Source organism: Charadrius vociferus, unplaced genomic scaffold, assembly GCF_000708025.1.
Source record: "Charadrius vociferus isolate BGI_N301 unplaced genomic scaffold, ASM70802v2 scaffold90, whole genome shotgun sequence".
Classification (NCBI taxonomy): Eukaryota; Metazoa; Chordata; class Aves; order Charadriiformes; family Charadriidae; genus Charadrius; species Charadrius vociferus.
In genome coordinates, this window is record NW_009647222.1 from 2,600,617 (window position 1) to 2,612,936 (window position 12,320).

General features: G+C 41.6%; 1 protein-coding gene across 1 annotated transcript in view; it reads left to right on the forward strand.

Moving 5' to 3' along the window:
- CALD1 (caldesmon 1) overlaps positions 1-12,320 on the forward strand; it is a 198,034-nt gene that overhangs the window by 158,028 nt on the left and 27,686 nt on the right. Inside the window, exons 4-6 of the mRNA XM_009879644.1 lie at positions 8,968-9,114; positions 10,535-11,552; positions 12,200-12,283. Coding sequence (XP_009877946.1) covers positions 8,968-9,114; positions 10,535-11,552; positions 12,200-12,283 — 1,249 coding nt within the window. The remainder of the gene's footprint in view (positions 1-8,967; positions 9,115-10,534; positions 11,553-12,199; positions 12,284-12,320) is intronic.

Consider the following 12,320-nt stretch of genomic DNA (forward strand, 5'->3'; position numbering starts at 1 on the left):
AGTGGTCCATTTGTCGAATCCATGTCTCTTCAATTTAGAGACCAGGATATCATGTGGGACGGTGTCAAACGCTTTGCACAAGTCCAGGTAGATGACATCTGTTGATCTTCCCTTGTCCACTGCAGCTGTAACCCCTTCATAGAAGGCCACTAAATTTGTCAGGCATGACTTGCCCTTGGTGAAGCCATGCTGGCTGTCACCAGTCACCTCCTTATTTTCTATGTGCCTCAGCAGAGTTTCCAGGAGGATCTGCTCCATGATCTTGCCAGGCACAGAGGTGAGACTGACTGGCCTGTAGTTCCCTGGGTCTTCCTTCTTTCCCTTTTTGAAAATAGGGGTTATGTTTGCCCTTTTCCAGTCGGCAGGAGCCTCACCAGACCGCCACGACTTCTCAAATATGATGGCTAGTGGCTTAATGACTTCGTCTGCCAGTTTCCTCAGGACCTGTGGATGTATCTCATCAGGTCCCATGGACTTGTGCACCTTCAGGTTCCTCAGGTGGTCTCGCACTTGACCTTCACCTACAGTGGGCGGTTCTCCATTTTCCCAATCTTTGCCTTTGCGTTCTGTGTCATGGGCAGTGCGGCTGTTGGGCCATGAAAAATGGTCCTATGCTCTTGTTCAGGTTCCTCCCCATTAGGCTGCAGAGTTGCTTATGTGCTTTTGCTCCAGATTCCCCACAGGCTGTCTGATGGGTATCCATCCCTGCCTATACCTACCTCAGTGTCACAGTTTAATGACATGATTATGTAGGATGACAAAATGGCCCAATAACAAAAGTCCACTTCATGCCTTCCTCCCCCCGCTTGCCTTCATTTAACGACCTCTGATAGATACAGTAGATGATGATGTGACTTTTGTATGTGTTAAAAAGAAGTTTGGAAGAAATACAGAACTTTTTATCTTGAGCATGGCACACATTGGAGACATCAGTTTGCCTAAGGGTGCCTGTAAGAAAATGTAGGTTTCATTCTTGAAATCTTTGGCGTATTTTCCAGAAAGACCACAATTCTCAATATGCAGAAGAGCTTTTTAAAGTTACAAATGCTCGTGTCTGTCTTCATTTTTAATTCCTTCTGTCTTGAGTAAACCTCTCATTCATGTCAGTTGGAGTTTTATTTGCAATGTAATGTAAACAAGGAGGACTTAGATCTTAGCTTTGTGTATGTTCAGTAAGCTAGCAATTTGAGGTATAAAAGTGCCTTGAAAGCTGTATTGAATATGGGGGCCCAAAACCACAAGAAAGAAGATTTCTGATTTGGCTTTGTAGCAATTGTGGATCGTTTATTCTGGGGCGAATCCTGTAAGGCCTTACTTATGCCTCAGCAAGGCAAAACGCCCATTATTCTCAAGTCATGTGCCTGAAATATTACTGGGTAAGGCTGTGGCATAAATTATTTTGGGTTTTATATGCAATAAAGCACTAGAAACTGGAGGTGGTGGCAGCAAGCAGAAAGCAATTTGCTACAGAGTCAACAAATACCACATCAACCACAGTGGTATGCACAGCAATTGGGTTTTGCTCCCACTTTTTTAAGTCTGAAAAAGTAAGCTTGTTTTCTACACTTTTATGCATGTTTGTCATCTGCCAGGGAAACAGATTTCTGGGTGAATTCCACTAAGCTTCAGGGAAAGCAGTAAAAAAGTAATAGTTATCAGCTAGAAGGCACTTGGCCAATTATTGTTTTCTGCTCAGTTACTTTTTTTTTTCTTTTCATGTGTAACTTTTAAATTAAAACAGGTTACACATACTGCACTGCTCACTGACAGGTCAATGTCAAGACTATTACGGATGAAGTAAAACTGCAGAGCATTACAGACTTCACATATTGAGAGAATTACATGCTTTTCCCTGGGACATTTCCAACAAGCGCTTTTATCTAAATATAATATATGTTGGAGGGAAATTTGACATTGTTTCAGTAGCTGAAGGTTTTTACCCTTCATGTTAACAGCCCTGCGTGCAATTTAGGCTGAGGTACTCAGAGGCGATTTACCAGACTTATTTGAATGTGGTTGGAGAATCTGCTTGCATTTCATATTATGAAACAGATCATCAGTTTTCAGCCATGAGGAAAAAAAAAAGAAAGGCGCGTGCATGAGTCATTCTGCCTTTGTGCAGAATGATGCAGTGATGTTACAGACTGGCTCTAACTACGAGGCCCAGGTTTTAGGGCTTGAATCTAAAACCAAAGCAACAATGTTGTTACGAGCAGAAAACTGCAAGAAATTAGATAAGGCATTGGAAATCCTGGGCGTCTACGCAACCGAAACTTACATTTTCAACAGAAACCAGCAATTTGGGAAGCCAGGATCTGTCCTAGAGGCTTCAGTGCCATCTTCAGCGATGAAATAAAATCCCTGGCCACTTTTGGCATGAGTTACTCGGTAGTCACCAAGTATTTTTGTTGTCAGTATGGAGTAATTTTCCCTTGTGGTTATTGGCTTGCATATCACATTTTATACTTCATTCTTCCATGTGGATTGCTTTCACCTTAGTTTTTTAGAATCAAATTGTTAAATGTTTAAGTGTACCTATTCTTTCCTTACCTGTGAAAAAACCTGAATGTCAAAAACATCAAAAGGAAAGAAACCATAAAGAAGAATGTACACAACCTGGACCTCTCAGAAGACATTTTCTTTCCTATACTGAACTGTTTTGTCTTGCAAACAACATAAAAAATGTCACAGCCAGATCCTTAACCAGTGTAAACAATCCAAAGATTTCCCTCAGTTGAAACAAAAAAGTAGTTAAAATTAACATTGTTTTACCTTCTGGGTATTTTAGATCGAGGTTTAAAGCAGGAGAAAGGCTTCTAAAGGTATAGCAGGAAATTAAGGATGCCAGATCTGACAGAAAGTGCCTTCTTCTGCTAACCCATTGAATAAGTGGTTAAACAGGAGAAAAATAATAATCCTTGAACTCATTGGAGCTATAAAAATAAGAAAGGATAATAGGAACACACAGTGTGAGAAGGACGTAAATGAGAAGGGAATACATTGAAAAGTGCGTCAGTCTCTTTATTTTTCCCAGAGAACTATGTGGATATCTGGGTAATCTGCCCGCTCAGGAGTACAGGCTGTGTAGCTCTGGAAAATGTGTGGGTGAAAAGAGTGAAAATATTAGTGAGAGAGAGATAAATTATGAGCAGAATGAGAAGGTATGTACCTTCTGTAAATGGAAGACTGTAGTGTTCAAGTCCAGCAGGTGCCACCGTATAATCTAGTCTAACTTTCGATACCTGGGAAATAATGGATTTTCACCAAGTTGTGTCTCTAACAAGCCCAAGAATCGGTATTTTACTGTAGTATAACGTACAAAAAGGCATCCATCTTAATGTGGAGATGCCAGAGATGGATGTTCCATCATTTCTTGTATATTTAATCACCCTCACTATTAAAAACATGTGTTTCATTTCCAGTTTTAATTTGTCTGGGTTTAATTTCCAGCCATTGGTTAATTTTATCCACTTGTCTCCTACATTCAATGTGAAAAAAATGGTGCATGTCAAATTGAGAAATATGTGAAAAATATGGGTGTTAATAACAGCATTCATGCACAACATTGGACTGAGAACTGTGGTGGCATGTCTGCATGTCTCCAGCATAATCCCCTGTTTTCACTCACTACATCTTTTTGAAACATGAGCATTTTGGACTGAAATTCTGCTCATTCCCTTATAAAAATGAGTCTTCTCAAGCAGGTCTGAGCGGAATGCTGGCAGCTTTTGTTGAATTATGGAGGAAAGATTAGAAGAAACAGTTTTCCCCACAACCGCCCCCCACCATTCACCACATTTTTAGATATGACTTGAACGAAATACAGCTGACATTTGACACGCAAAGCTTGACAGAGGCAAAATCCTCTGGAAGCATGTGCATTTGTTATGTTTTTTTTTGAGGTGACTATTGATGAGTTGTTTATATCCACATTTTGAAGCGTGCCTATCATAACACAAATTAAATGAACGATAAAAAAATGAAAAACATATGCAATCATAAATAGAATGGGACTGAATACCAACCGTGACACAAAGAGCACTCCCCAGTGGGTATTTTAACAGAGTCCATCTTCACCCCACCCATCCTTTCAGGAAAAGCCTGGGTAAATAGGAAAGCTTTCTAAGAGTGCAGGAGGCCAACAAATGCAGCTTCTATAGACTGAGTCTGGCAACGAAATTTGTCATCAAGGATGGTTTACTGATGTCCTCCATCTGCCGTCAATTTGGATATATACAAGTCAACAGATGTCACTTCAACTGCTGTGGTGTTAGATAATGAAGGGTGAAGGTCTTAGAAGTAAGTTAGGTTGCAAGTGAAGGTACAGCAGTTTCATAGAGGATGAATGATCTCATTTCTTGGAGTGGTCACAGAGAAAGTCAGTCTGTAATAACTGTAAAGGCTTCTAGATAACAAAGTTTTGTGGGAAAGAGCTTGCTGAACAGATACACTTGCATCTAATTGAGGTACTTGTTGGGAGGGCAGTGCTACAAACGCAAGGTGTTTTTGCAGCCAGGAGAAAAGAAAGATAGCCTGGCATTTAAGTGAATCATGGGAGAAGAAGAGGCAGATCTGGGCTGCCTGTTTAAGTTAGAAATCTAGTCTTAAAGGCTTTTGTTCAGTTTGGAAATTTTGCACGTATTTCTCACACCCTTGAGGTGGAATCAAAGCTCAGATCCACAGCTCTTCTTTCTCCCTGCCTCCTCTAGAATGGAGTAGTGTGATCCAGCTTAAATTATGCATCATTTTTCTACCCCTGTGAAAAATGAAAAGAATTTAGATTCATCAGGTTTAGCTTACAACTCACTGAGTGCAGGTAGTGCTATACATCATGTTTCTCTTTAATCAGAATACACACTGTTTAGAACAGGGACCAGATCTTCCCCTGGTTTTATAAAATGACTACTGTAGCAAGCCCCTGAGCTTGATCGTGAAATTTCAGTGCTGTAGTAATTCAGACAATAATAATAATGTAGTAGTACTGGGCAAGAAACTCTAAAACCAAAGTGCCTCGGATAATGTTTGGACTGATTTGCGGTTTCGAGTGCAAGCCAGTTGAAGCTGGATTGTATGAAATGGTTTCAGCCCCATAATCATTCTAGCTATTACTTTCTTGCTGGGCTATAACTTTATTGAAATTCAGTGCTTGATTTAAAATTCAGAGGGTGCTGAATCTGTCTGAAGGAGTTGTGAGGCAGATGGCCTCATCACCTATATTTTCAGGCCAGCGGAGTAATTTTCCACTCTAGGCTGTAGGGTCCCCACATTCAGTTTGAGGGTAATATTTTAGACTTACTGAAATAATCAGGAGATTTATTGTTGAATTTAACAGGTTTGGGATTTCAGTTCTGGAGATATAAAATTGTCCTGCTTGCCTAACAGGCCAGAATGTCTGTTGTTGCTTGTTATCCCTCCCTAGAGTGGTGGGAAATGTCCTTTCACAAAGATGTGATGCTGAGTCTCCTGTGCTTGTGTTATGCTGTGTGGGAAGTATGATAGACTCAGCGCTAATGCTTTGCCAGAACAATTTATCAATAATGCACAGAGGTTATGCTGCTTTTTCTCATGCCCGAAGCATAGGGAAAGCAAAAGGAGAAGCAGCCAACACTCTGCTTCCTGCCTGCCCCCCTCCCCTTTTAATTGTCATTTAGACCAAGAGTGTATTATCTTAGGTAACAAGGTGTAGGATGATTTCCAAGTCACCTTCTTTTAATCTGAATATTTAATAAGAGGTGTTGCGTATCAGAAGGCTTGGCATACCTCTTTGAGAGCACGCTGTGCCGTGCTCTCATTGCCTGAGATAACTGGAACAGCTGACTGTAAAGGGAGGCTGGCCTGCAAAGACTTTGAAAAGTTATGTGGAAAGTGAAAAATGGATATAAGGTTATTTTAATTTATTTGTGGGGTGTTTACATATGCTGGGCAGCAAGGCTGTTCGCTAAGGGTGGAGAAACAATGCAGACCAGCGTGGATCATCAGATTTCCATTTGTCTGATATACGGAACTGAAGCCTTGGATTCATACTTCATTATTTGTTTACTCTTGATCTAAAGAATGTCAAAAGATGTAAGCAAGTGGAAGATAAGCTCTGAGGAACTCCCAAATTGATTTTGCTTGTGACAGGTAGCTAGGGAGAGCTGTAACAGGGGGAGGAGTGAGGGTCAGTCTTCTTGTAGTGCACAGTGGAGGGTGCACGAATTCATGTGTCTGCCTGTGGTTTACTTTCGATGTGAAATTAGTTTGACACCCTAGGGAGCAGAGGAGGAGCAGGCTGTTTAGATAACTAAGGAAAAGAAAGTGATGTGCCAGCTGAGTTAGGGTGAACAAACTCGGTGCATGAGGATTGAGAGAATTGTGGGAGGAACACCGTAGTCAGAAGAGTGTATTTTTCGTGGGCAGAAATGGTATTTGTCTAACTCACACCATCTTTCCTATGACTGAATTTCTCATGGAAAGTCAATGGCAGTTAGCGTGACTATATTTCATAAATGAATTGTTTCATAAATGATCCTGCTGTCAGTTTGTGCACAGAATGTTCATTAGCCGGTTAATTAACAGCCAACCTGAACCTGTATTTTCAGCCCACTCTACTGTCAGTCTGTGGTGGCTGCTGAGGTCTGCTCCAGCAAAGCTTGTATTTCCAAGGCAAGAAAAACAGCCTGTAGAAGTGCAATCTGGGAAGTAGTGTTAGCATTATTGTAAAGAAGATATGATGCAGATCTATAAAATACTATTACATGTTGATATGACTATTTCCAGATTATTGGGGATGTTTGTGGATCTGTGCTGGTGAACAGAATTGAACACTTAAAAGAGATCCTCATGAGTGGAGCCCATACCTGGTGTACTTGCTCACTGTAGGAAACTGCTGTGATATGCAGTAAGGCAGTGGATATACTTAAGAGGATATCGAGAGAGATCATCAGCTTTCTTAACAGATGATCTGTGTGATAAGTGTCCAAGGACAGGAAATACATATCTGTTTTTATTTGACTTATTTAATGGGTACTATTTGATGGAAGTTTTTAGCTTAGGTTATTTTTTTCTTTCCTTTTTTAGTTTTCTGAGCAACTGGTGGTTTAAAAAAGGCATTTTAAAGAGGCTTTTAAAAGCGGTTGTTCTCTTTGCTGTGTAGGAGTGTTCTGTGTGGGTACAGAGAGCAGGATAAGCTGCTTCATCCTCCTGTGGTCTCACTGCAAAGACAAATCCTGAGCCATAGGCGCTGGGAATCAACTCAGTCATGGCCATTATCCAGCTGCCACAGTCTAAGAGCAGCATGCCCTCTCCTGAGCCCTTATATTTGGAATTCAGATCATAGGCTTCTTGCAGCCCGAACATCTTTACTAACAAGTGGGCTTTCTGTGGCCAGTTTGCTAATGCAGTTTTATTCCAGAGAGAGTCTCTTTATTCTGCAAATTAAAGACTCCATTGGTTTATTATTGTATTCATATGCTTTCTGTTCTAGACCTAAATGAAATGTTGATCCCCCTTTAAATTGCTTACAAATGACAGGAAGTGTTTTTTCTTGCCTTCCCTGCGTCACCTCTAGTGCTTTTAATTCATCTCCTTCCTTTCTTCCTCTTCCCCCTACTGTGATCCTTCACGACCATGCTGCTCATGGTTTTCACCCTCTTTGAGAGGAGCTGTTTCTACAAACAATAGGTTGCAAGCTCTTGCAGTGGAGCATGAAAGCAGCAAATCAAATCCTTCATGTCCTGAGGCCAAGTTGCATGGGATGAAAATGTTGTTCTAGGTTTGGCAAGTGGCTTGGCCATGTCGAGTTTTTAACTTCCATTTTTCATTTTTAAAGGAAAATTGGGATAATTGAATCTCTGCTGAAGCTATACTTTCACCCTTCTCTCAGCAAAGGAGGAAAGCAGTACCAGAACAAGGCAATGGGAGAGTCTGGGACCCAAAGAGTCCGATTCATGACTACATAAAAGTGGTTTAGTTGCTTTTCATGTTAAAATATTCCTTGAAACGCAAGCTTAACTGTGCTTGTTTTTCCTTGGCTCAGAGCTCCTTTTTCTCTGTGTGCATTGCTGTACAGCTAACTTAAATGGGTGACTATGTAAGGAAGGATGACTTCTTAACCATCACATATCAGACCATTGCTGGAAGCAAAGTAAATGAATGCCCTGACTGGGTCTGACACATTTTAGCTTCCTATTTCACTTTCCCTGCAAAAAAAAAGATAAGAGGAACGCAGGCCTTTCTCTTTATCTCACCCAGTAATAATGCACTTCAGCAAAGATTTGAATGGGCTGCAGGATTATTAGGATTGTAATGTCTTGCTTTCCTTTACAAGTAGGATGAAACTAAATGTAATCATCTGTTGGGTCAGATGAACACAATGGCTTCTCAGCTGTAGGCTTTCATCACAGCGGTGATCTCGTATGATTTGGCCTGGCAGGGCTCCGGGCTCACAAAAATTCTGTAGGTGTCAGATGTTTGGCACTCAGAACTGAGCACTGAGAGCTGTTGTCATATTTGTGTCCCCCTGCTTTCTAGTCTTTCAGTTTTGGAATACTGTCACCATTTTAAGCATGTGATATTTAAGGAAGGCTAATGAAAAGCTGCTTGGTTAAGTCCGATTCCAGTTACGTGGGCTTGAGCAATAGTCTGCTCAAACCCTGTTGTGTGCGTTCTGGCAGGATCATGGTGCAGTCTAGCAGGATGTTTGCTCTTGTAGAGAGCCTGGGCTTTTATGGTCTTGGTATTTTCTAGGAGCCAGCTGACAGTGTGGTGTGGCTCCTGCTTTCACTGTGACTGTTTTGTCAAGTTCATTTCTGAAAAAGAAGACAAAACCAAGCTTTGAAACTACAGGTTATTTTATAAATACCATGTGGAGCAGCCACTGCAGCTGTGCCCACTGTGCTCTGGTCAACTGCTTTTTGTAATTTTTCAGTCACAGTGTTTTATATGTTATAGCCCCTTTGTTTCCCTAACTCTAATTCTCTGTTGCAGGCTGTCCTACCAGAGAAATGATGATGACGAGGAAGAAGCTGCCAGAGAACGTCGCCGACGGGCTCGACAGGAGAGGCTGCGGCAAAAGGAAGAAGGAGATCTATCAGGAGAAGTAACAGAGAAATCAGAAGTTAATGCCCAAAACAGGTAAAGTCGCTCAAGACCGATTCCCAAGGTGTCCTCAGGGCTGTCTGTGGGGTAACTCAGCTGGGGCTCATGGAGAGAAATACATCTGCTGCGTCCTGCTGTCAGATTCCCTCAGGCATGACTGCATCTGGCCTCACAAGCCTCCACATCTTTTGTCCTGTTTATAGGGGCCGTGGTGTCATGGGGCCAAGGCACATGGAATTGGTGGGCACCCAGGCCTCACGCTGCAGCTGAAACATGCCTGCAAGGTGCTGAGTGTAGTGCTAGACCTCAGCCCTCATCTGGCATTGTCAGTGTCATACGGCTATAATAAACAGCAGAAAAGCTGATGAAGTGAGGCGCCATTTCTCACAAGCTGAATGGGCAGAGCTGGTCTTCCAGTCTGTCCATTATTTATTCAGTTTCACATAGTCACAAATAATATATCCAGATTTCCAGTAGCCATAACAGAATTGATAGAAAAGATAATAAAAATAATAAAAGAAATAAACATTGTGATATCAAGCTCATAGATACTGAGCACAAGCAGAATTCTATTAAAGACAAGTAGAATGGATATCGATAGGAGAACAGCAACATCTCTAGTTGTAGATTATAATCTTTTTCTGCAATAGAGTGGGAAAAAAGCTAGAAAGAGGGAAGACATCTGCACACAGGAGAATTAAACAGCTGAATTTTGAAGGAGTCAAAAAACCTCCAGGGACTGAGAGTGATATCCAGTCGTGATACCTACAGGTGTTGAATAGCATGTCCTTAATTAGGTGCTCTTCTCACTCCATTTTCTAACAGATTATTGTCCCTGTACAGACAATCACAACATCACTGCACCCTTAATTCCCAGACTATCGCATTATGGGGTATTGTGGATCTGTGGATATTGTTGCTGAACAGGAGTAGCTTCGTGTTGCTGGAGAATTTCACTGAATTCAGAAACTATCTTGCTTGTGTAGCATCTTCAAAAATTTTGCTTGGTGAGAGAACAGTGTATAAGACATGTACACCTCAGGCCAAGCTGAAGGGGGCCTTAAAGCAAGCTAAGGTCTTCCAAGTATTCTGCTGCAGGGTGAAGAGGGAGAGGGTGAATTTTTCAGGGCTGTTCATAGTTCAGCTGCTCCAAGTGTCAGGGACCATTCCAGTGCCTACTGAGGTCAGTAAGGCCCCTGGGGACTTCAGCGGCTGTTGGAGCTCGTCTAGAAGGGAAAATTTGCAGCCTCTGGCATTGTGAAACACCGCATTCCTATACATGTAGAAATGCCAAAATTAATCTCCAGAACCATTTTGCTAAATTTTTAAGTATGCAACCTGTTGTGTTTTCAAACCATGGAATGATGTTACAGCAAGCTATTTTCCTAGAAAGAGCTAAGTGCATATGTTGTTAGAAAGATTTCTTTTTTAATGCAAAATTGTCACTTTTATGTAGTGTGGCAGAAGAAGAAACCAAGCGTACTACAACCACAGGGGGAACAGATGACGAAGCTGCATTGTTGGAGAGACTGGCAAGACGGGAGGAGAGACGCCAAAAACGTCTACAGGAAGCCCTGGAACGTCAAAAGGAATTTGACCCCACGATCACAGATGGGAGCTTGTCACTGCCCAGCAGGAGAGAAGTAAACAATGTGGAAGAAAATGAGACCACGGGGAAAGAGGAAAAGGCTGAAACACGCCGAGGACGCTATGAGATTGAGGAAACGGAAACAGTTACCAAGTCATACCAAAGGAACAACTGGAGGCAAGATGGAGAAGAAGAAAAAAAAGAAGAAAAAGACAAGGAGGAGGTGCAGGAGGAGAAAACAAAGGAGATCCCCATAGAGGAAAATCAGGTAGATGTGACAACAGAAAAATCCACAGATAAAGAAGAGGTAGTAGAAACAAAAAATCTAGCAATAAATGCAGAGGAAAACAAAGCGGAGAATGATACAAATGCTGTGCTAGAAGGGGAGCAGAGTATAACTGATGCTGTAGATAAAGAGAATCTTAGGGATGAGGAAAAGGCTGAGGAAGAAAGGAAGCAAGCAGAAGAAAGGGAGAAACTTGAGGCAGAAGAAAAGGAGAGGTTAAAAGCAGAGGAAGAAAAGAAGGCAGCTGAGGAAAAACAGAAAGCAGAGGAGGAAAAGAGGGCAGCTGAAGAAAGAGAGAGGGCTAAGGCAGAAGAGGAGAAGAGGGCAGCTGAGGAAAGAGAAAGGGCTAAGGCAGAAGAGGAGAAGAGGGCAGCTGAAGAAAGAGCAAGGGCTAAGGCAGAAGAGGAAAAGAAGGCAGCTGAGGAAAGAGAAAGGGCTAAAGCAGAAGAGGAAAAGAGGGCAGCTGAAGAAAAGGCTAAGCTAGAAGCAGAGAAATTAAAGGAAAAACAAAAGATGGAAGAACAGAAACTAGAAGATAAACAGGTAAAAGAGAAGAAAGTACAAGAGGAAAAACCTCAAGCAGCTTTCCTAAGAAAACAGGTACAGTAAACATTTTGCACCAAAATAAGACACCTGTTGTTTGTGAGAAATGTAATGCAAGAAAAAAAAAATTGAATTGGAATTTCCTCACAGATATGTTCTTGCCTTGAAATGACTAATACTCGTGCTTTTTCTCTTGCGCTCTCTTTTTAAAAATAAAGATCCTGACTTCTGCTTACCAATAATGCAGTGCACAACATGCCAGACCTCACTCTGTGAAAGAAAAGAAAACCTTGCATGTTCACACCTCTGCATGATTTTTTGCTGCCTTTTTTCTCAGCTGCTATAAACTGAGCTAATGCAGTAACACATGAGGTGGAGGCACACATCTTGGCACAAAATATTATGAGCACCTGGTAAACTGTGTGAGGAACGTATATGTTAAATGCAATCACAAGAGAGGGCTCTTTGCTGGGACATGTGAGCATGATGCCACACAAGGGAGAAACACCCAGGTGGGGGAATGGGAGCATTTGGAGAGGGTGGAGGGAGCACAACTGCACACGGAGATGTGGGCACAGCAGCATATGATTGAGATGTGGCTGCACACAGGACTGGTACATGAACACAGTGTGACAAAACAAAAGTGCAAACAGATATGATGTTTTCATATTAAAAAAAATATTATTAAAAACCCAAAAACAAAGGGTGAAGAAAAAGAGGTTAAAGTGGAAGCTAAAAAGGAAAAGTTACCAGATGAGAAGCTCCAACCTACCTCCAAAAAAGATCAGGTAACTTGTAAACTATTAATTTAGATGTTGTAGGGAA